Raw genomic sequence first — 25,238 nt, 5'->3', positions numbered from 1 at the left:
AGCTATATTCCTCATGGGGAACAAAAATGACCCCACAAGGACAAGGATTTTTGGATATTGCCATCTTTGCGGGGACATTTTGTCTCCATAATACCAGGACCAAACACACACACACACACACACACACACACACACACACACACACACTCTTCGTATTAAATGACAGGTTTATGTATCAGGAATGAAGATTTCAGTTCAAGTTAAAGGCTTATTTCCATTGTGGTCCTTGACAATGTAGCAACATCAGTGACACTTGGTTCCTTCGACACCAGCACTTCATATATTTACACTGATTTACACAAATATAAAGGTTATATATATATATATAAAATATGCATGTTACCAGCCACTGTGTGCATGTGTGTGTATGAGAGACAGGACTGAACAATAGGGGTCATGAGTTGTGTTAAAGGTCACCATCTGCATTGATTTCTGCCCGGCTCCACTTATCTGCACATACAGCCTCTCTGCTATCTTCACATATGCAAATACACACAAGCCTGCGAGCCTGGGGGTGTTACAGACAGGGACACACACACCGAACGACTTCCTCGGCCCGTCTGAAGACGTGAGACGCGTTCAAACTGTTTACACCACTGTTATCTGGATTTAAGCATGAGGTTGCACAAACGCAGGTTCGAGTTGAATCAAGCCATTATATATATGCATTTGCATTAAGGTCAAAAGAAAAGTTGACAACTGAAAATAAGAATTTGGTCATTTACTCGCCCTCATTTTTCTTCCAAACCCATATGGCTTTCTTTCTTTTGTTGTACACAAATATGTTAGAGCAGAATGAGATCCAACAACATACTCTCAGACAAAAAAGCACCATAAAGTATCACAAAAGTATGTTCATATGACTTCATCGCTTCCTTTTACATTACAAACATTCTGTTTAACATCTCATTTCATGTTTCACAGAAGAAATCACGGTGAGAAAATGCTCATTTTTGGGTGAACTATCCCTTTAAATGCCTTGGTTTGATCTGAAGTGTGCGTATAATATACAGTAGATTAACATATGATTTGCATGCAGATACACTTTTAGAAGCACATTTGTGTAGTTACGCTCAGGTGTGGCCGAGCAGATTCAAACATGTGGGTTCATCAAAGGGCCATTTAATCACATGACCTGAATTGATTAATTAAATGTCAGAGTAACTCTCTCTCATACCGAAGCGGGTAGCATGCAAACGCACACTCATATTTCCTCTTCTGCAGTTTTTATAGCCTGCAGCTCCTGATCTCACAGATTGCCATGTGATAGAACATAAACGGCGTTATGAATATTATCACATGCAGGAGTGCTGAGCTCTAATGAGCGATAAAGTGCCACACACACACACCACAGGAAACAGAATCTGATGCCTTCCTCTGGTGCTCCATATGCTGAGCTCTGATTGGCTGCTGACAGAGCGACATCACACTGCATGAAGATAACGATGCTGAACCAAACGAAAAAAGAAAAAGAAAAAAGATAACATGCTGAACCACTTCTGCACACACTGACCCTTCAGAAATCGCAGATCCAATGATGTTTTAAGACATTACGGTTGCTAAATAAAAAATGTCCGCATTCACGTCAGTGTGCAGATCTCATTTCTAAACGCTTCAATGCTATTTTATAGGTTACTTAAGCCACACTGAACAGAATACTAGCATACTGCATCATCATTTTTAAAATAGTAAGTGAAGCAGTTGCAATTATTGTTAGTTTACTATGTGCAGTAATTTGTATTATCCAAATGAACCCTAATTACATTCTAATAATCACTAGTATAAAGAACATTTACATAACGCATATGATTATTTTATTTAAGCATAAGTCGGAGTGATTCTCCTGCTCTCCCGTCTCTGTTTCTTCAGCTTTAGGACACACAACGGTTACAGCTTAACAGACACTAACGAAAGCTTAAACGCTAACATATGCCACTGACTCTTCACACACTGACCTTAATCTGCTGGACAGGATTGGTGTCCTTCAGTAATGACATTAGCTGAAACACACACAGGTGTCTAGGTCATGTCTTGTGATATATATATACTTGAATGCATGTAATCAAGCAATGCATGTTTTACAAGACAGCAACAGCATCAAAATGTGGGGTTAAAAAAGCAGAAAAAAATCTCATTCCTATTATTTTAATTTTAAATTAATTTTTTTTTATTAAAATTAAAGTTAATTAATTTAAACTATTTATAATAATAAGTTATTTTCCCATGCACATTGTTTCAAAGCAGCTTTACAAAAATACTGAGTCGTGATGTCTTGAATATTATTTTTATATCTTGACTTGTGCCATAAAAATAAAATGTTTAGTGTACAAAAACATAATTTTATCAAATTTTCTTCTAAGTATGCTTCAAAGTATTTGCTGCTCTATTTATTGGAAAACACAACAAGATATTGATTTTTTTTTTTTTGCAGTGAAGTGTTGATGCATGTGTTGCTGTAAAGCATTGGTCAAGACTGTATTGCTGTCTGAAAACATCATTAGTTACTTTACACACACACACACACACACACACACACACACACACACACACACGGTGTTGTGATGGAGCAGTAATGGTCAGATGGTCTGTGCTCTACCGATAAAAGACGTTTTATAACCATCCTCTGCATTTCATATTTCTGACCTCTCCTTCACCTCGGCGCGTCCATTACTGACTCACACACACACACACACACACACACACACACACACACACACACACACACACACACACACACACACACACACACACACACACATTTTATTTATTCATAATTTCATCCTCAGAACAGTATTTGCACAAAGATCAAACCCAAACAAGACTTGCAAGACTCTCAAAAACCAAAAAAAATAAATAAATAAAAAATTCACTGGAGCACAAAGTTAATAACAGCCTTAAAACATTCTCCTTGTACACAGTTTTAAAATGCGTTTACAATAAATCATTACACGAGGATGGTGGATAGACTCGGCGTCCTGTTAGTCAGTTAACTTAACTAACGCTTCCTTAAACTCAACAGACGCCATAAACAAACTACAGATGAATAAATCATTGCACGTTCATGTTTTGGAGATTGAAATCGAATTATTCCACACTGAAAACATCTTTTAGTCTCTCTCACCTGGATGCATTAGCTTCATCTGTCTATTCTACAGCATCAGATGATCCTTCAGCTATTAACACGGTAATACAGAGATGCTGCTTGACAAGAGCTTTCCTGGACGGTCTGAAAGGTTTTTAAAAGCCTGAGCGCGTAAATCCTTTTACAGATTTACAGAGTCAGACTCTGAACTTGAACATGAAATCACATTCTGTTGAAATTTACAGTCTAAATACAAAACAAAGCACAGTAAGAACTGAAGGCCAATGGTGAGTTTGGTGCATAATAAGCTTAAAGCACTATGAGGAATTAATATATGAATTAATTAAATTATTTATATTTTAACATAATTTTAATTAATAGTTTGAAAGGGTTAAGGATTCTGTTACAAATGCAAGTGTGTAGGGTAAAAGTATGCAGACTATAAATATCCTGAAGTCCCCCTGTGGTGAAAATCCAGGTTTTAATGTTGTTTATATGTGGTGTTTTTAATATGCTTTAAGACAAACCATGTGTAAATTCACAAGTCGACAGCATTGCTGAAAACGCTGGTGTTTCTGACGTCACAAACTTCCTTGTAACCAATCAGATCAACGTGTGATCGTCAACGAGTGGATGTCTGAGTGAGTGAGTGAGTGGAGGCGGGGCAAATTTGCATATTCAAAGAACCGTGTACTAAACGAGGCAAGGGTGTCGAGTTACATTCAAGCTGTTTTAAGGCATTAAATATGTAATTTTGTTGATCAAAGATGAGTTTTAAGGGATACAATAATTGACTTAAGAGGGACTTTGACAACTTAAAATATAGAAATCTGCATGCATAATAAACTATAGTAAAATGTATTTACATCTCTCGACAGAAAGTGTTTTGTAGGTTTTAATAAAATGTTATTTAATAACAGTAGTCATAAGCATATTTACAGTAAATGCTTGCAAATGCAGTCTTGCATAGTATCGTCAACTCACTCATCAGACTCCTCGGTAATCCTCGGCAAACTTCGACAGTTGTTTGAACCGGTTCATGCGGTTCTTTTTGAGTCTGACGTGCTACTTTGACTTCTTGTCTTGCGTCATCAGCCTGGAACTACAGTTTTACCGGCTTAACCGGTAACTTCCAGAGAACCTGCTCAAAAGAACGGTTCATTCAAGAATCGAAATCAGATGGATGAGTGTAACCAGAGCCGTCTACAGAGAGCCTATTCACTCCCTATTAAGCCCTATTGTACCGAATTTTGGTTGTAGTTCCACCAGAGTTCCACTGGAGGGCGATCGCCCTGAGTACAAAATGAATGGGAGTCTATGGAGCTAGACAGCTAAATTTGTCTCTTTCACCCGATTGCCGTTGAGAAATCTCAGATTTGATTGTAGGTTTTGCAAGTTCAACATGGGTTATAGGTCGAAAGTTGAATGAACGAGTACGTATGTCCTTTAGATTTCTTACAGGTTGAGTTGTTGTTGCCCATAACACGCTAGCATTCTGCTAATGAACGCTGATTGGTCAGTGAAGGACTGATTACGACCAGAGATACCGCTTGATGGTATCATGGCATCCGAAGCCGGACCAGAATGTGTGTGTGTGTATTTTCGGTGTGGTCTTTTAAAACAACAAAACAAAAACTCTTCTAGCACGTGTATTTACCTGTGTCAGCGGTGTTTTCGATGCCTCGAGAGAAAAGAAAGTGCAGAGCGCGAAAGCACCAAAGTGACCGAAGGATTGCCGTAAAGCAGTATCTCGGTCGTACGATGAGTATGACGTCATTAACGTCATTTTAAAAGACTTTTTAAAGCAAATAAGTGACTCTGAGATATCTAACACCCAACAGTGAGTAATTTCTTTGCATCTCCTTTCGAATACAACATTCAAATTACTAGACAAAAATATTACCTTGAGAAAATTGGATTTTGAGGGGTATATCTCCATTGACCTCCATTCATTCTACACTAGTCCTGTGAGCGCCCTCATATGGAGCCAGAGCGGAACTGCAACCAGTTCAGAAGCCGGAAGTTTACTGGGAGTGAAAGTTCTCCCCTTATTAGACATTGTCTGGTGTAACCTAACAGATGTCGGGGAAAACGCGGTCTTTAACTTGTTAGCACAGCTTCGAGTCCAGTTCGGGTCGAGTATAGGCCCGGTTACACAAAACTAGCTGCTGCTGTAAACAAACCACAATCAAACAGCGCCACCTGTTGGCAGACCGATGGATACACCTGGAATCTGAATCATAACATTATCATAAGAGCCATGATCAATATGCCAAATATAAAATAGATTACTGGCTAGAGCAGTTTTTTTTAAAACAAAAACTTTGTTTGTAGTTGTACACTCACGATTATTGTGATGGTCTCATCAGATCGTTGGCAGCTCGAGTTGTTCCACCACTGGGGAACAGAGAGGATGAAGGGTCTGTCGACTTTGTGTTTCGTTGTGAAGAAACAACCAAGCTGACGCAATATCCACTTGTATTAAGTTAGAAGGCTGTATTTCCAGTCACTTTTACAGTCCTGAAAACCAACATCAAAGCCTTTTAAAGATGCATCATCTCCTCAGTGACACGAGCTTGAGCCTAGCGCGAGCGACTAACGTTAACGGCTTTTTCTTTTTTAAGCGGCAAACAAGTGAAACGAGTGGCGTTCAAACTTCCCACCGGCAGTTTTAATCCAGCTTTACTGAAAATAAGGTACTGGGTCTAGATCAAATATCCTCTAGATATTTCACTAAATATATCAGTGAGGGCATTTGACCCACAGGTAATTTATAAATTATATTTTACAGAATGTAATTATGAACACACAAGGACCTGTTTCTTGAACATGAAGTGAAATCACTTGTCGATTTTGCAACAGAATTGCAGGCTGCAGGTGTTCATTCGTGTCAAACAGAGTTTGTTTATGCAAATCAGATACTTGAATAAAAATTAATTACACATCTGCCAGCCATTCCGGTGCTCATCATTATTCTCATCAAAATAATTCTAAAATGTTCATGTACTGTATCTTTCGGTTTATAAATAAAAGAGCAGTGACATCTAGTGGCCGTGTCTAAAAATGCAAACGTCCACTACCAAGTTGCTTCGAACCTTTCAAAACATACAGAAATAACCTCCAAAATGTATATAATTCACACTCATTCAAATGTAACTGCTTCTGATCCAAAATATACATTTTTTAATAAGACTTCGAATAAGAATGTATTTTTCCAGAGCGCTCCCCGTCGGCAGGTGTCACTGTGCGCAGATGAGACGCCGGTGACGCGCTCAGTCTTCTTGAGAGACTCATGGACGCGCACGCAGCGACGTCAAATCAAGCAGTGCTGCATGTGGCAGAAGGATTCATTGACGAGATCTTCCTTAAACGCCGCAGTGTACGCATATATCACCATAATTATATTATTTTCACTGAATTCACACGCTGACTGCGTGAACGCGCCGCAGTCATGGTGAAGGAGCAGTTTAGAGAGACGGATGTGGCCAAAAAGATGTAAGTTTGTGGCTTGCATGCAGGATAAACACGTTTCATCAGAACTTTACACACAAATATCATGTCAGCTGTCTGTCTGACTGACTGTGCATGTGTGTATGAATTTGTTCATGCATTCAAAAGTAGTTAATGCATGTTATGAGTAATTTTGGTGTTTATTTCTCTGGCTTTATCAGAAGTCACATCTGTTTTGGCATGAAATCAGCAGAACAGATGAGACAACAGGCTCATATTCAGGTGGTCAGCAAGAACCTTTACAGCCAGGACACCAGCCACACACCACTGCAGTATGGAGTCCTGGACCACCGCATGGTGACACCACTAATGCACACACACTCTTAATACCACAGAAACATGGTTTGTTAGATGATTAAACAGGGCTTGATCATCTCTCATGTGTTCAGGGTACCAGCGAGAAGGACAGGCCGTGTGAAACCTGTGGGAAGAACCTTGCGGACTGTCTCGGACACTATGGCTATCTGGATCTGGAGCTGCCCTGCTTTCACGTCGGATACTTCAAAGCTATTGTTGGGATCCTACAGGTGAGGTTACAACGTGTCTCTGTGTCTGTAATAGGCCTGTCACGATAACAAATTTTGCTGGACGATAAATTGTCCAAGAAATTATTGCGATAAACGATAATATTGTCGTTCTGAGACCATTTTCATCTAAAATAATGATGATGGCAAATTAATGCATGTACACCTTTTCAAAGATCAATAAACCATTATTTCTAAAGACTGTTTAACACTGAAAACGGCACACATTTTAAATATGCGGAATAAATGAACAAAATAACCCAAAACAATAAAATCACTCAGTCTGTTAACAAAAAATGCACTTGAATAAATACTAAAAACAATTAATAAAATGGATGTAAACAAAATTGCACTTCAAAAAATATTAATCATTAGGCTCAGACATAAATAGTGATACATTCCATAACAGGCAAAACTGCCATTTAGGACCTTTTGTAAACAAACAAACAAATAAAAAAGCCTCAACAGGCCATATGCAAAAAACTTTTGAAAAATAATTTCGCCAGCATAAAGCTTTGTTTAAATAAAGCAAAAGTGAATTGCAGTCAGACGAGCGAGAGGTAGCGCTGCGCGAATGCACTACGGCGCTCTGCAATCAAACACGATTTTAAATAGGCTTAGTAAAAAAAAAACAATAATAAAAAAAAAACATTTGAAAATCAATGTGTGGCGGTCAGCGTTGATATTGTGGCGGGCCGCCACAAATAAATGAACGAATGGGAAACCCTGCCATGTGACTGACAAGCGCCGCCTCCCCACACAAAAGACCTTGCACCCGACCTGAGGGTTCACCTTCTCCGAGAGTTGTCATATTGCAACCCGTTTCAGCTTTAATTGTACCTAGCCTTACTTGTCGTAATTGCATTCTTACTAGTAAAAATAGAATTGCAAAGCTCTCTAATTCAGTTCTTAGTAACAATTCCAATTAGAGAGCTCTACAAATGAGTTTTTACTAGTCATATGTCTCCTTTGACTTCCATTCATTTTTAATTACAGAGCTCTATAATTGAATTGTTACTATTAAAAAAAACGAATTAAAGTATGTATAATTGCAGAGCTCTGTAATTGAATTAGAGAGCTCTCTAATTGTAATTGTTACTAGTAAGTATTGAATTAAAGAGCTCTGCAATTGGATTCTTACTAGTAAGAACTGAATTGTAGAGTTCTCTAAATCAGTTTTGACTAGTAATAATTGCATTAAAGAGCTCTCTAATTGTAATTGTTACTAGTAAGAATTGAATTGTAAAGCTCTCTAATTGAATTCTTACCAGAAAAAATGCAGTTACGAAGAGAAAGGCTGGGTACAATTTAAGCTAAAACGGCTTGCCATATTGTCATCCAGTCTTGTTATGTATAAAACGCATGTGACAGTGTGACGGACAGTATAATGAAAACAGCAATAGATCCGTGCACTAGCTGTAAAAGTGACAGCAGCCATAGGCTATGCGTCTGTCATTAATGTTGTCGTCAAAACAACAAAAGATAGCTTTAATTGTAATGAATGAGAATTATTAGCCTATGTATTTAATTTAATCAGGAAACAGAACTAAAAGACTGTGTTATTTTACATTTGATTACTTTATTATGTTTCTGTAGTATTTCTGAATACTGGTGTTAGACCTACACACATTTAACATTTAATTCAAAGATTGAAATCAAGCTTCCTTGAGTTGTGTAAACTCTTAACAACAAAATTACCACATTGTAAAAACGCAATCAGTGAGCAAACATTTAGGCAACATAAACATAATAAGAAAATTTTCAACAACAACAAAAAAAATGTCTATATCGTCATAAATATCATTATCGCAAATATTCTTGAAATATCGTGATAGAATTTTGAGACTATATCGCCCACCCCTAATGCACGGTACTATGAAACTAGTTAATATTGAGAATTGGACCCTAATCTAAAGTGTCACCGTATTTTTATATTATTAGTATTTGTATTGATAGTGTTTGTTATTTTATATGTTTGACCTATTATTACAGTTATGCAAATCTTTATATTTATACTAATATAAATTTACATTCACGCAGATGGTCTGTAAGACGTGTTCTCACATCCTTCTCGCCAAAGAGGAAAAGCTTCAGTTTCTGGATTACTTGCGCAGACCTGGACTGGCGTATCTGCAGAAGCGCGGCCTCAAGAAGAAGATCTCTGACAAATGCAGGAAGAAAACCATATGCGTGTCCTGCAATGCGTTTAACGGTAAAACAGCGGCTTGATGAATTCTGCACTCTTCTGCATTGATCTTTGTGATGAAACATTAGGGTTTCGTTTCAATTTTAACGATTCTGATTCCAATTTCGATTCTGCTTATTGATTCTGATTCTTATCGATTCTTTATTTTGATTCCAATACTGTAAATAAAACTTATCATTCACATTTAGTCTTATTGCAAATCATTTAATTCTAGCTGAATATCATGAACAGAATTAAACAGGATAGAGAACACTTATGCAAGGAAGATTTGCTTGTGGTTTAAAAATACCATAGAAAAACAACTAGCCTAACTAATATAAATTTCAAGCATTAAAGACAAGTAAAACACTCAGTAATTAAAAAAGAACAATAGCAACAGATAGATACAACTGAACAAAGTTACTAATGAAATAAACAGTGTTTTAAGATTTTCAGGTACAGAAACTGTAATAAAATGTAAAATAACACTGAAACACATTAACACATTAAGGAAACGAAAGTTTTTATAACAAGTATCTTATGACCTCCAGAATTTGAATTGATTTTTGAAACATTGCTCATGTCTCTCCAGGCCCTGTGAAGAAATGTGGCTTGCTGAAGATCATTCATGAAAAGTATAAGACCACGAAGAAAGTCATCGATCCCATGGTGTCTGATTTCCTCCAGTCGTTTGATGTCGCCATTGAACACAACAAAGAAGTGGAGTCACTGCTGGCCAGAGCACAGGTTAATATCCACCAGTCAGGATGTAGGAAAACTAACAGTGCTTGTCCACGCAGTGATAGTGTTTTGTAGGGGGTTTCTGTGAGGTTGCTCTGGGATTTTGCCTGCATTGTTATTTGATCTGATAGAACTGAAAGTAGTCGTGCACATAGCGCTTCAGACAGCGATTGAACACCGATGATTCTCATTTTGCGTTTACTTGCACTTGAACGGACACATACACACAAAATGATTTCTAAATGCCCGTCTCGGCAAGTATTCTCTCGGTTATGTCATATATGAACAGCTGAGAAAGAAACCGGATGTTTGTCAGTTTTTTCGGTCGGTGCATTCAGTCTTAAAGTGACAGCAGCCTAATATTCCTGTCTGTCATTAAAGGCACACTATGCAGGAATTCTGTTTTTGTCAAAAGCGACCCCTAGAGTCACTGTGGAATACTTGCACTGTGGTAAATACCCCCACCCCCCACACTGGTACCTGTTCGGTAGGATAGAAGCGTCGGGCATGCAACAGGCACAGATAGACTCGGAAGATATTGACCAGGTAATGTTTCACGATTTCATACAAATATTAGGCTACTGCATAGTAAGGCTGCTCGATTATGGAAAAAATCATAATCACGATTATTTTGGTCAGTATTGAAATCACGATTATGTAACACGATTATTTTACATGACTTTGGGAACGTGTTGCATTTATTAAAACACACCTTTCAACAACTCTTAAAAAAATCTAAATGTGAACATTTATTGAACTTTTTGAACTATTAAACAGACCTGCAAACTCACAAGTGGTGAAAAAGGTGACATGTTTACAAATTAATTTGTTGTAGGGGGTCACCAGGGTGTTTTTTGCCTTTATAAAGGACAATTTATTAAACCTTACTAAATATATGTGTTATGTCAAATTCTTACATTTGATCAAATTCAGTTGTTATAAAAAGGGCTGGTATCCATTCAATTAATTTACACTGCAAAATTACAACTGTAAAAATATTATGAGATTAAAACAAATAATAAAATAAAAAATAAAATCAATGATACCTTTAAACAATAGGTGGCGACAAGTGACCGTCTTAATAAATGAATCATTCAGTCATTCATTAAAACGATTTGTTCAAAATAATGAATCATTCAGTAACAAAACACAGCGCTTAGGTGATGCTTTTCTTGTGTAACTATTTTCGTCGGTGAAATAGAACAAAACCAGTCAATATTCCGTCTAAAATGTAAGTTACTACATATAAACTAGGCTACTTGTTTATGAAAGTATAAATTCAATGTAACATTTGCAATCGTGATATAGAACAGCCCTTAGTCGTGTTATGTTACTTAACAACATATGTTAAAAAAAACTCAACATTTCTACCTCAGTATGTTTCTTGTGTGAGTTTTTGTGTGAGCTGTTAGGCTCATTTGTTTTGATTTCTCCACTAATGTCTCTCTCACAAATAGACAGGCAGCGCAGCTTCCAGAAACTGTCCATTACCGATCTCTGTTTACACTCTGACTGTATAAGATCAAAACCATCTCGCGTTTCGATCGGTCGGGCAAGTAAAACTCCTTTACTTGAAATTTAAAAATCCCCCTTTCCCGGACAAGCAGACAAGTGTTGATGTCGCTCCCTGTGTTCATTCTCGATTTGTTTCGTGCTGTAAAGCGGAACAGATGATCAGGTCATGTGCGCTCGCGCTGCCGTTCGCTTGAACTGAGGCGGTACAGTGATTGAGCAGAGATCTGCGACAGCTCGAGATACGTCTATGTTCTCACTCCAGTCAGTATATTAAATTAGCCAATTGTTATTGTGAAGTTTATTGTGCTTGCAGTTTATGACTATAGGCTGAGAGAGTTTATGGCTTCGGGAGAGGCGGATGTGCGCGTGCGCGAGTCATTCAGAACACAGGACAAAATAATCGTTTTTAGTCGATTGTACTATTTTGGAGATCGTTGGGAGCCGAAATCGAAATTGAAATCGAAATTCGATTAATTGCACAGCCCTACTGCATAGTCTACTGAACTACTGATGATGGTAAAAGGATAATAATAACTACATGTCAAGTGTTCGACTACTTTATAATAATAAAGTAGCCTACCGCGTTTGCTGGCTTATAACGTTTTTACATGATTGCTGCTAAATCACAAGTAAATAGCCTATAGTCTAGGACTACTGTATAATTTCATTTGTGTTTTTTGATTGTAATGTAAACATTACAAAATGCCAGATGACATCAATAAAGTTAAATTTACGTCGCATTATTTCATAACATTCGCCGTTGTGATGTCATTAGACATGATTATTGCAATTTATCATAATAGTTTGCAAATTGTGCTCGTTTACACTTTTTACAACCGCTAGGCTTATTTGTGTCCTGATAATTATGTGAGATATGGACAACTGTTCTCATGATAATCTCATGATAAATTATTGGACTGGTCTAATTATCAACAATGGATGAATGAACAGCATCGTAAAAAATGACATACTACAAGCAAGCGCAACAACATACAATATAGAACGCAAACAAGTTTACAAATAAGATATTTACTTACTAGTCCATCAACAAGATCGCCAGGTCAGCATTGGCTGTTGCATCCAGTGCTGCTTTTTAGCTCGCGCCAACGAGTAAATGCCCGACCGAGTGGGACTCTTGTCCGGTTCCTCACACGGTCAGATTCTCTTTTCCTTTTCCTAGTCTCTTCCGACCGCGTTTTCTTTACTTTTTCCATCTTCGACTCGAGTATCACGTCTGAAATGCGCGCAAGTGTCTTCGTGCTTCATGTTGTTGTTGATGTGTGTGACGTCGTTGCCGTAAAGCATTTCGTGATTCTCGCGAGTTTTGTCGGGGGCGCTCCTCTCAAACTTGCATTGCTGGTTTTTCCAGCGGCGTCCCCCCCAAAGCTTTACTACGAGGATGATTCGCCCTAATATAAGTTTGTTTACCACCGAAATGACTTTGAAGCTGTTATATTAAGGTAAAATTCTTGCATAGTGTGCCTTTAATGTTAATAAAACAAGAAAATACAGCTTTAACAAAGATGTAACGATATTTAATTTCTAAAGTGAACAAATAGTGTTATTTTATATTTAGGCCTAATTAATAATTTCAGTACCTGATACTAGGGGTGGGAGATATTGATAAATTAATATCTCGATATTTTTTTTCAATATCTCGATATCGATATTCAGACGATATTTTTGCAATCCTTCAAAGAAATGTGTGCAAACTGGTAAAGAAGGTCCAGTTGGTCTTTTGACTTGCAGCATTTGACCTATTATTGTATAGAATTACTAGTACATAAAGATATGAGACATTATTGATTTAAAGACTCCTAAACTTTTTAAAATAATAAAATATTATTCAATAGTCATTTATTATTCAAAGTCTTTATTGTTCTTTTATATTTTTAATAGGGGTGTAACGGTTCACAAAATTCACGGTTTGTTTTGATACGATACAGTGGTGTCACGGTTCGGTACGTTTTCGATACAGCAAAAATAAAGAAACGCCATAGAAATTTCCTATTTATTAATAGAAAAATTATTTTTAAATAATTGTGAGTTTTTCTACATCTTGAAACTTTTAGTTTTATAAATGGGGGTAATCTTTGAAGGATGAACAAATAATGTTTTGGTCATCACATTAAAAATAAAATTTAAATAACATATAACATTTGAGTTTTGAAGTGCTGGAAAAAGATGTGTGACGTACTTGAAAGCATTTTAATATTTCCGCCAAACTTCCATGGTTACAAGTTAGTGTTACTACATTAAATCCATGGTGAATGATCTGTGGACTTAAAACCTGTAACTAGTTCATTCATGGAACAATGTTTCTCCTGGTTTCCACATCAGCGCTGTTTGATCAGTTAATAGTGGAGAAATCGTAACGCTTCTCACTAGATCTCGTAGCGATGTTATTACTTAGGTGGCGAATTCAAATGCTTTGTTTACTGGATCTCTTATGTAGTAACGGTGTTGCTTCAAGATCGGATCGCGCTGCACTGATATTTGTCGAAATGATAAATGGTCCGTAAAGCACAAAATAATGAGTTTCGTTCCGCTTTCATTACATTTGCCAGTTGATGTTGCGCAACATTGTGGTGTTCGCTCCAGCGCGGATTTTGGTCGGCAGGAAAAATAGTCCAACCACCGGAATGGTTCGGTTTGTAATGCGTACGGAACCGATCTCTTGGGAAAATGTATTCCATTTTTTGGACTCATACAATGCAATTTTCTAATGATGCAATCACAAAGCTCGCCACTCGAGGACGCCACAGACATTTAAGAAAAACTTTTTAACTTAAGATCATTTTTCCACAAACAACGCATATTTTGCCTTCTCTTTACGATTTTGGATTGCTGCTTCAACCTAAACGTCATAACACACATGCAAGTACTTCGTAGTTGTATATCGCAAATTAGTAACTTTAGCAGCTTACTCTCGTGCAATTGAGAAACGATCGTGATTTTGTACAAAAAATAAAATACAGTCAAACAAACCCCTACAGTATTAAACTCGCTACATATAATTGTTTAGAAGGTTATAGTGTGCGTTATTTGTTTTCTCTTTAACTTCCTTCAGCTCTTTTCATGTTTGGGGGGTCGGATTGTACAAATTATGAAATATTCGATATCCCAATTTTGCATATCGTCAAGACAACAATTTGGATATTATAGTCTAAACGATATATCGCCCACCTCTACCTGATACTATTAGACTTTGTAACTTTGTTATTTAGTGTTCATCTCTTCTTGTAATTTGTGTGTTTGTTCTTATTTAATTACTGACTGTTCACTTGTTTTTAATAATGTTTTAATTTTATCAGTTAGGTTAGTAGTTTTTTAATGTGGTATCGCTTCAAGTGAGCTTTAAGTAATAAATGAAAAGTACAGTTATATTCACACACCCTCCCATATATATATATATATATATATATATATATATATATATATATTATTTATTTATTTAATTTACGAAAAATTATCCGATCCGTGGCTCGGAATCTGTAAATTTTGAAAACTGACAAAACCGTCAGTTTTGTGATCATTTGCACCACTAACTGAAAGTTTTATATTTCCTCTTCTCGTTCCTTGTCATCCAGGAAAACCTCAATCCTCTGGTTGTGTTGAATCTTTTCCGGAGGATTCCAAACGAGGATATTCCTCTTCTGCTGATGAATTCTGAATCCGGGAAACCCGCTGACCTGATCCTGACGCGCCTGTTAGTTCCTCCGCTGTGCATCCGGCCCTCCGTCGTCAGCGACCTCAAATCAGGCACCAATGAAGATGATCTGACCATGAAGTTAACCGAAATCATCTTCCTCAACGACGTCATCAAGAAGGTACCCAGGTCGCATCAGGCCCGTTTGAGATGCCAAACACGAGTAGACGAAGGCGGAGGAAAAACAGTCCAACTATTATTTGATTGGATCACACGGATGTATTTTGTCTGTAGAAATGCATTATTCAGTGACGTGACTGGCATATATATACGTATAACCTTTATTTAAACAGGAAATGTCCCAGACTCTTTTACAAGGGAGTCCTGTATTGCTCAATTTTCAACCATGAGCTGAAAAACAATACATTTCGTAAATTAAAATACAATACAGATTTAAACAAAGTTTACAAAATATCCCCACAGAAAAAAAATACTGAGTATAAAATTTATAAACAAACTAAATAAAAACTAAATGTCGAGATCTACCTATCATTAATTAAAACAAGTGCATATGTCCGTCAGCATGTCAGAGATTCTTTTTTTAAAAGCAGCTAAGAAAATTAGCGCACCAATCTTAAGCCTAGCCTGGAGTTCATTCCATTATGTCACGAAATTCAAACAATAAATGGCGTTTTGACGCTCTTAAATGTGACGTGACAGATCGCTGTAGCGCCTCAGTTCAAGCGGAGGCTTTTCTTCCACTTTAATACAATTTATCTAAAAAAAAAATGTATGAATATCAGAAGGTATGTTGAAAGATGCAGTACAACTTACCGAAATCTGTATTGTCTCATGTAATCACTCAATCTGTGTTTCATCCGTGGAAAGACGTCAATGACAGCTAGTGAACAATATCATTTAATGTTGCGTTTACCTCAGGGAAGTTATCCAGTGTTCACAGTTCGCGAGTAAGCGTTAAAAACACTAGAGGAGAGCTTATTTACTGTTAATTATATATGTATGTTTGAATAAATGTGCCATGAAGATGTGTTTATGAAAACTACTTGATGTTCAATAGTTGTAGCATTACAAACATTTCAGCTTTTATTTGAGTGTTAATATTGTATCTGGAAACAAATAGCAGTTGAATATAATAGCTCTGTTGTTGTATAGTGTATCAAATGAGAAGTTCCCTGTATAGTTTGCAGCATTATTTGTGAAAAAAAAATTGTCTTTAAGAAAAATCAAACAATGGGTATTGTTATCGGCCGATGTCATTCTGAATAATCGCCTATCGATACTTTCGGCAGAGAAATTTAGTGTCAGTGCATCTCTAGTATATACGTGACTGGTAAATGTGGCATAATTGTAGTTGTGTACTCCCACAGCACCGCATGTCAGGAGCCAAAACCCAGATGATCATGGAGGACTGGGACTTCCTGCAGCTCCAGTGCGCTTTGTACATTAACAGCGAGCTTTCGGGGATCCCGCTCAACATGGCACCCAAGAAATGGACCCGTGGCTTTGTCCAAAGACTCAAGGGAAAACAGGGTACGACCCGACTTTGCTGAACACTAGCCTTTCCCATGAGTCTCAGTGGAAATGCTGGTGTTATATTTTGCCTTGTCCAAATACGCACACTTGCGGTCTTTGCACTTGACCACTTGTCTACTTGCATGACGTATTTCCTCTATTTGGTCAAGTGTCCAAGTAGGCGTAAAGACTGCAAGTGTGTGTAGAACATTTGATTACTCGATGGGACACACTTATAGTCTTGCAATAAATGCATGTGTTTTCAGAGATTTTATTTATAAAATTTTCAATACTTTGCATTTTAAAATAAACTTCTACATGTCTGGTCAGTAGTTGCTATGTAACTTACAGAAAACACAAATTTTAAATTGTGATGCTTCTAATTAAGTGATAAAAACAGTTGTACAAAACAGACCTACACATTTCATACTCATCTTTGCACCAATAAAATGCGCAACACTTTGTTTTTACTATCGAATTATATGTACCTAATTAATAAAAATGACAGTGGAATGTTTTCCTCATCATATCGCCTTTCCAAGGCACATGAGCTCCAGAACATTTATGCATTTGGCAGATTTGCATGACGGACATAGTGCATGATGGGATACACTTAGCCACGATATTGGAGATAGTGTGCATTAAGGGAACTGCACTTTGGCATTTTTAAGACATGGGACAGTCTTGCGGACTTACTTCGCCCAGTGCACGCGCTCTCAAGTGGCCTAGACTGCAAAAGTGTGTGTATTTGTGTGTGTATCTCTAGCATTGCTGGCACATCAACTTGCCTGGGTTTACTATTTCCAGGGCGGTTTCGTGGTAACCTGTCTGGAAAGAGAGTGGATTTCTCCGGCAGAACGGTCATCTCTCCCGACCCAAACCTGAGGATTGATGAGGTCGCTGTACCGGTTCACGTCGCCAAAATCCTCACCTACCCGGAGAAGGTCAGAGCAGTTACTACTGCGGGTCATAAGGCGTTCACAATTATTTATTTTTACAATTCAATTAGTTGGTGAAATTGATAACTTTTTCCTATTTTACGTTTTGTTTTTAATTTTTTGGGATTTAATAATTGGGTTAATGAAATTTTGATAGTCAAGAAGCATTTATTTGTTATTTATCTACACTAATGTGGCACTAAAAATTTTTTATTTTTTAAGAAAATTTCTGAAAGTTGTAATTTAAAAAAATATTTAAAGTCACCCTGTAGTCAATAATTTTATCCCTTAAAACTCATCTTTGCTCACCAAAATGATACATTTGAATGTTTTTTCCTTAAAAATAGCGTTGTTGATCCGTACGGCGCGTTTCAGACAGCGCTTGAACACCGAATTGATTCTCATTTTGCGTTTACTTGCACTTGAACGGACACATACACACAAAATTATTTCTAAATGCTCAGTAGTTGGTAATTGGTTGGTAAAAAAGTATAAAATGTGGAATGCAAAGACTTTGGTGTGTATTTTCTTTTAGGTGAATAAAGCCAACATTGAGATGTTGAGGAAGCTGGTGCGTAGCGGTCCTGAAGTTCACCCGGGAGCAAATTTCATTCAACAGAGACACATGCAGATGAAGAGGTCAAATACACTTCTCTATCCTCTCTGCTTAAAAATCATCCAAAAATTAATGTTCTGTCATCATTTACTCTCCCTCATGTCATCGCAAACCTGTTTGATTATTACAAAACATCATAAAAGCATAGGTATGGTTGCTTTTCTGAGACGAACAATAACAACAAAAAAATAGTGATCAGGGTGGCCGCGGTTCCTTAAAATGTCTTTAAGACATTTTAATACTTTTTAATTAGGAAAACTTTATTTAAGTCAGATTCGATGGGTCTTAAATATTTCTGGTCACATTACCGCTAAAACTTCTCCAGTCTGTCGGACACAATGTCCGTCAAATAACCAGTGAAGCGTCGAATCGCGAGAATGATTCTGATTTTATTACATAAACAGCGATTGATAATGTATTTCTGGTAGCGCTGTTCAGACTCACGCTCTGTCTCTGTGAGAGATTTTATAGTGAGAAATCAAAACAAATGAGCATAACAGCACACACAAACTCACAGAAGAAACATACTGAGGTAAAAATTCAAAATGTTGAGTTTTTTTATTTATAACATATGATATAATTAAGTAACATAACTTGACGAGCTATTTTGCTGAATATTCTCACGATTGCAAATGTTACATTGATTTTAGTTCAATAAACAAGTAGTTAATATTAAATTACTTGGGTTAAACATTAATTATTACATATACGCATGTAATATAATGTGTATTTCCATCACAGATTTGGTCTTAAATTTCATTCAAAGTGGCATTAAAAAGGACTTAGTCTTAAATTTAACTTGTTTATATCTATAGACACCCTGATGCATTCTTGATTATAGCAAACAAATACTGTTATGATGTTCTTTCCTGAGCTTGATGATGTAATTCACCATCCACTTTCATTGTTCATACATTCTTCAAAACTTCTACAAAGAAAGAAAGTCATAGAAGTTTGGTAAGACTTGCGGTTTTTCATTCTACCATGCGCTATTCCTTCATCCTCTGAATGTGTTTGCTTCAGGTTTTTGAAGTACGGTAATCGAGAGAAGATGGCTCAAGAGCTGAAGTACGGGGACGTGGTCGAGAGACACATGATTGATGGCGACATTGTGCTGTTTAACCGGCAACCTTCTCTGCATAAACTCAGCATCATGGCTCATATCGTGAGTTATTATTCCTCATTTCTTCCAATTTAACTCTGTGTTTATGTGGACGCAAATCAACATTTAAAAAAATGACACGAAGAAAGTGACCGTATCGATTAATCAGATTTAATTAATCTTCTGATGAACTGATACCGATTCTTAAATTCCAAAATCAATATTTTAGTCTATGCCGAAGTCCAGGCACTTCTCAACCTTTACGCTAAGGAGGAAATCCCATGCGACTTTGAAGTGACGAAGCAAAACATGATTATGTATTTCTGCTCTGCTAGTTAAATTGGCATAAACTACACAGGAAAAACTGTAATACTTTTTTGCGTACAGTTTACTTTCTTTGTTTAAATGATCAGTTCATTTCAGAATTAAAATTTCCTGATATTTACTTAACCCCACATCATTCAAGGTGTTCATGTCTTTTCAACTGAAGAAAGACAGACATGAAGGTTGCTCGTCTTGCTCTGAGATGCGCCACACATTACATGATCATGTTGAATCTCGTTTGGCTAGATAAGACCCTATTCCTCGGCTGGGATCGATGTAATGTGTATAAGAATATGTGATCCTGGATCACAAAACCAGTCACAAGTCTCACTTGTATATTTGTGGCAATATCCAACAATGCATCGTATGGGTCAAAATTATCGATTTTTCTTTTATGCCAAAAATCATTTGGATATTAAGATCATGTTCCTTGTAGATATTTTGTAAACTTCCTACCGTAAATATATAAAACATATTTTTTTTTAGTGAATGCAGTACAATCAAGAATATAAATGGACAACTTTAAAGGCGATTTTCTCAATGTTTCATTTTTTTTGGCACCCTCAGATTCCAGATTTACAAATATTTGTATCTCTGCCAAATATTGTCCTATCCTTACAAACCAGACATCAATGGTTATTTATTCAGCTTTCATGTGATGTATAAATCTCAGTTTAAAAAAATTGCCCATGTGACTGGTTTTGAGGTCCAGGGTCACATATACACATTAAAAAAAATATATATATATAAATTAGGGCTGCACGATATATCATTTTAGCATCGATATCGCGATGTGCGCATCCACGATAGTCACATCGCAGGATGTGCGATGTAAGTAGCCTTAGGGATCGTAGTTGATCGGTGATTCATGATCAGTACGGGCCAGCAGCTCCCCGGCCTGTAACGCTTGCGATTCGCAGATTAATTGCAAAGTTTAACCATCATATAGTGAAAGTTTATCATTTGCATGTGTTTTTAAGTCCTGTCAGTTTAAACATCAAGCGTAAGAAGACTGGAACTTGCGCGTTGTTTTCTGTGAGCCGGGCAGACACAAAGATAAGTCTCTTATTTCTGAGCTTGAACGAACACGAGAATTGAAAATAAAGTCAGAATGCCCTTCCTGCATTGAACATTTTTTGGCGGCCGCCAAAGTGTATTTTTGTCCCGCCAAAGCCTTATTTGACCGGTGAGTGATCGATGACTGACTGTTGCGCTTGTTAAACCGAGAGAACGAGTAGAGAGAGAGAGCGCCCCGGTTGTGCGCGCACTCACCGTTTTCAAACTGTCTTGCTCTCTCTTCCTCCCTCGCGCATATTAATGAATTAAGTTGACTGAATATCTTTGAGAATACACAATGGTAAAAGGTCGGAAGACCGAAGTTTCACGTGAAGCATTCGGATATATTTTTTCCCTGAACTACCGCTGGTTGTGAATTGTCCTAGAAAAATCTTCTCTGAAAACCGTTCCCACACATTCAGATAAACCACACTTTCAATAAACAAACAACAACAACAACAAAAAATATCCAGTGATGAAATGTTTTCTGTGTTGAGACAAATCTTGTGCGATGTCCTAACTGCCGGGATAATCACACAACGTGTGCTGTGGTCCGTTAATGACACCTTCAATTCGCGAACTAATGACTCCTTTTGAACCGATTCACTTTAATGAATGGATAAAACAACTGATCCGTCCAACACTGAACTCACGGGACATAACAAATCGGTAACACTTTACAATAAGGTTCCATTTATTAAACTCTAGTTAACTACATTAGTTAACTATAATAGTTTCTATGCAGATTTACTCCATTACAAAATCACCCCAGTCATTGATATTGATTCAGGGGCTAATAATATGTGAAATCGGTGTCAATTCTCCTGTATTCTGTTCCAGGCGCGTGTGAAACCTCATCGGACGTTTCGCTTTAACGAGTGTGTGTGTACACCGTACAACGCTGACTTTGACGGAGACGAGATGAACCTTCACCTCCCGCAGACAGAAGAGGCCAAAGCTGAAGCTCTCGTCCTCATGGGGGTGAGAAACACTAACTAATGCTCCTTAATGTAAAGTGTTGGGAGTTAATGTGCTAACAAACATAAAATAACAATGAGCAATACATTTGTTACAGTATTTATTAATCTTTGTTAAAGGTCCCATATTATGCCCCTTTTCACAAGATGTAAAATAGGTCTCTGATGTCCCCAGAGTGTGTATGTGAAGTTTTAGCTCAAAATACCCAACAGATAATTTTTTTTACAGCATGTTTAAATTGTAATTTTTTGGTGCTCAGAAAAACGCGCTGTTTTAGTGTGTGCCCTTTAAATGCAAATGAGCACGTCACAGGGGGCGGAGCTTCAAGAGCTCGCGCTCAGTCTCAGGACGATTTCATCTCACAGAATGATGATAATATTATCAGAAACTCTCAGTAACGGTGTTCATTTCGACCCGGAGTCGGACAATAATGCCTACAGAGTCAGAGTGCTGTATAGAGATGGAACAGGTATAGTTTAGTAGTTTAATTACGGTTATAACGTATTTGTCATCTCCTTGTATGTATCCACTATTAATAGCCTACAAGTCTGCTGTTTCGCACCAGGTCCGAATGATGATCAAACATATACTGATGAGTTTAATAAAGTTTATTGTACATAACACAAAAAATGAAGCATCAGTTTTACTTCAGAAACTCACCGTAAGAGCTGAGTAAACGGTAAGATATAAGAAGTGCTTAAGTACATACACGAATTTCGGTAGAGTTGAGGGAGCAGTTTCTTTAAAAACAAAATAATTCCACCTCGTCTTCAGCGGCTGCCTCAGATTTCGGGAGTAAATAGAGAGAGCTGTGTGGATTAATACATCCAGCCACACAACACCTACAATGCTGGGAGACATTCTCGTCAGTGCAGCAGCTGTGAACTCGATCAGGGCGGGTCTATGTTAGATCAGCAGTGTTTGTCAACACTCGTGGGCGGGGCCTGTACTTAGTGACGTCACTAAAACAGCATTCTGAAAACAGTTCGTTGGGAGACACTGCTGATGATTTATGGGGATTAATAAAAAAGGAGTGAGTGGATTTTTATCACTATTAGGTGGTGGTGTACACACACTGCCAACACACATTTATGTCCAAACAGCATGCAAAAGTGAATTTTGCATAATATGGGACCTTTAATGTTAGTTAATAAAAATACAGTTGTTCATTGTTTGTTCATGTTAGTTCACAGTGCATTAACTAATGTTAACAAATACAACCTTTGATTTTTAATAAAGTATTAGTAAATGTTGAAATGAATATTACCTGAATTAATAAATGCTGAATAATAAGTATTGTTCATGTTAATTAAGGTAGTTAACTAATGAACCTTATTGTAAAGTGTTACAGACAAACTAAACCGCCCTCAGAATATGGGATCTGCATATTTATACGTTAAACATATTTTATTAGATTGTCCTGGACTTAATACAAATTGAATGCTTTTTTATGAAGTTACCTCACTTAAGGACTTATTTAGTAAGATTATGCCTAAAAAGGTTTGGGATTTTTTTATATTAATTAAAAAAAATCTTGTATAATATGACTTGTTTTTGTTTTTGATATGTTTTTGTTTGTTTATTTTCTATTGTGTTTATATGATTTGTATTTTTGTACTTTAATTTTTGCCATGAAAATAGCCTTGGATGCTGACATGGCACTAAATAAATCTGAATCTGTGATCCTCACATAGACGAAGGCAAATCTGGTCACTCCCAGAAACGGTGAGCCGCTGATCGCAGCCATTCAGGACTTTCTGACAGGTGAGTTTTCCTCCTGAACCAATCAGATTTTAGCATCTTATGTCTCGTCTGAAGATGGCGCTGTTAAACCGCTTGTAGCGACAATGACCTTCTTGTCACTTAGAGGTGTTGTAAGATTATTTCTGACTCGTGAGATCCAAACAAGACGCTCCCAGTCCAGTAATGCATGTATCCCTTTATTTGTCTCAGTTCCGATGCCAAAACACTTTATAATCCACAAGTTTGCATGTCCACATACGATCCTGACACGGTCAAAAATTGTTTGCTTCCCTCATTAGTTACACCTGACTTCACTTGCTCTCTGGCTACCTATATACCTATTAAAACCAAACTCTACCCAGTGTCCAACAGTGGAACTACAACAAATTCTAAATAGAGCATAATGGCTGTTAAAGGTGCAGTGTGTAATTTTTAGCGGGATCTAGTGGTGAGGTTGCGAATTGCACCCAACAGAAGTTATGGTGGCCGACAGGAAGTGATGTCGTCGTCTGAGACATTAGAGAGTAGCCAGTTAAGCAAAGAGGTTTCTTTACAAAGATAAAGAAATTATATTTACTTAATTATTCAGTAAAACGATATGTTATTGCAAATATTATTGTCACTTGTTCATCGTGTCAGAGTTTTATTCGCTGACTTTAGCTAGCATCTTTGCGCAAAGAACAACATAGTGACGAAACGCGTGTGTCCGTTTAGGGGCACTTTAGAAATATGTCGATGTAAAGAGACACGTGGTGTGTGTAGATTAGAAATGGCTCATTCAAAGGTAATAAAAACATAACGGTTCATTATGTGATGTATTTATACACCACTGAAAACATAGTTATGCATATGATATTGCATTTCTGTCAACAGATCCTCCTAAATATTACACAATACACCTTTAAACCGCTGATGTTCATGTGTTCTTCTGTATCATGTGACAGGTGCTTATCTGCTCACGCTCAAAGACACATTCTTCGACCGAACCAAAGCCTGTCAGATCGTCGCCTCCATCCTGGTGGGAAAAGATGAGAAAGTGAAGATCTCGCTCCCTCATCCTGCGATTCTCAAGGTCTGGCATGAAGGTTGAGTTGATGCTCTGTGGGGGAAAATGATGATATTTCCCCTGCAGTGCTGCTTCTCGCCTTATAAACCCTGTACATGCTCTCTTTTTTTTTTTCTGAGCCGTTTTAGAAAAAGGAAAGTTCTTTATTGGATAGACACTTTTTTTGTTTATGCTTTGTACTAGGGCTGGGTATTGTCAGGAATTTCACGATTCGATTTCGATTCTTGAGGCTTCGATTCGATATTGATTTATTAGCTTCGATATCGATTCAATAATAATACACAAGTAATTAAGTACCTGAGTATATTTTTAAATAATGTACAATATTGTACATGTGTTGAATACAAACCACAACTGTAACAAACAGGTGCTTTATTAACACACCTCTAAAGTCCATGTAACTGTAAGTAGTATAAAGTATATTTCTTTCTTCCTATACATTCAAGTTATAAAATAAATGTAAACAGAAACACAAAATGTGCATAATCATAAAAAAAAAGCGCTTCGTGAGGCACACGCGCGCACATTTGCACACACACGCAAGGACTCTCGCTCTCTCCCTCTCTGTCGTGCGCGCGCTACGTGGTTTGGAGCTCGCGAGCTCTAGATTTCAGGAGATTTGAACTAATTTGCGAACATCAGGGAGCCGCTATCAATATGCGGGAGACTTGTTGTT

At 37.3% G+C, this 25,238-nt stretch overlaps 1 protein-coding gene across 2 annotated transcripts in view; it reads left to right on the top strand.

The window, feature by feature from the left end:
• Window positions 1-6,356: 6,356 nt before the first annotated feature.
• The window catches only part of polr3a (polymerase (RNA) III (DNA directed) polypeptide A), a 48,796-nt gene continuing 29,914 nt past the window's right edge, over window positions 6,357-25,238 (top strand). The window contains exons 1-13 of one of the 2 annotated variants that reach the window (XM_077230861.1): window positions 6,357-6,577; window positions 6,754-6,889; window positions 6,982-7,119; window positions 9,157-9,328; window positions 9,894-10,048; window positions 15,148-15,387; window positions 16,595-16,757; window positions 17,547-17,683; window positions 18,213-18,316; window positions 19,317-19,458; window positions 21,616-21,756; window positions 23,448-23,517; window positions 24,441-24,568. In XM_077230861.1, the coding sequence (XP_077086976.1) occupies window positions 6,534-6,577; window positions 6,754-6,889; window positions 6,982-7,119; window positions 9,157-9,328; window positions 9,894-10,048; window positions 15,148-15,387; window positions 16,595-16,757; window positions 17,547-17,683; window positions 18,213-18,316; window positions 19,317-19,458; window positions 21,616-21,756; window positions 23,448-23,517; window positions 24,441-24,568 (1,770 nt within the window). In that variant the 5' untranslated portion in view covers window positions 6,357-6,533. The remainder of the gene's footprint in view (window positions 6,578-6,753; window positions 6,890-6,981; window positions 7,120-9,156; window positions 9,329-9,893; window positions 10,049-15,147; window positions 15,388-16,594; window positions 16,758-17,546; window positions 17,684-18,212; window positions 18,317-19,316; window positions 19,459-21,615; window positions 21,757-23,447; window positions 23,518-24,440; window positions 24,569-25,238) is intronic. The other variant, XM_077230863.1, reaches the window with a different exon arrangement.

Source organism: Siphateles boraxobius, unplaced genomic scaffold, assembly GCF_051911475.1.
Source record: "Siphateles boraxobius isolate OS27281-9 unplaced genomic scaffold, OSU_SipBor_1 151, whole genome shotgun sequence".
Classification (NCBI taxonomy): domain Eukaryota; kingdom Metazoa; phylum Chordata; class Actinopteri; order Cypriniformes; family Leuciscidae; genus Siphateles; species Siphateles boraxobius.
Note: the sequence above shows the minus strand (reverse complement) of the source record. Positions and strands in the feature narration are given on the sequence as shown.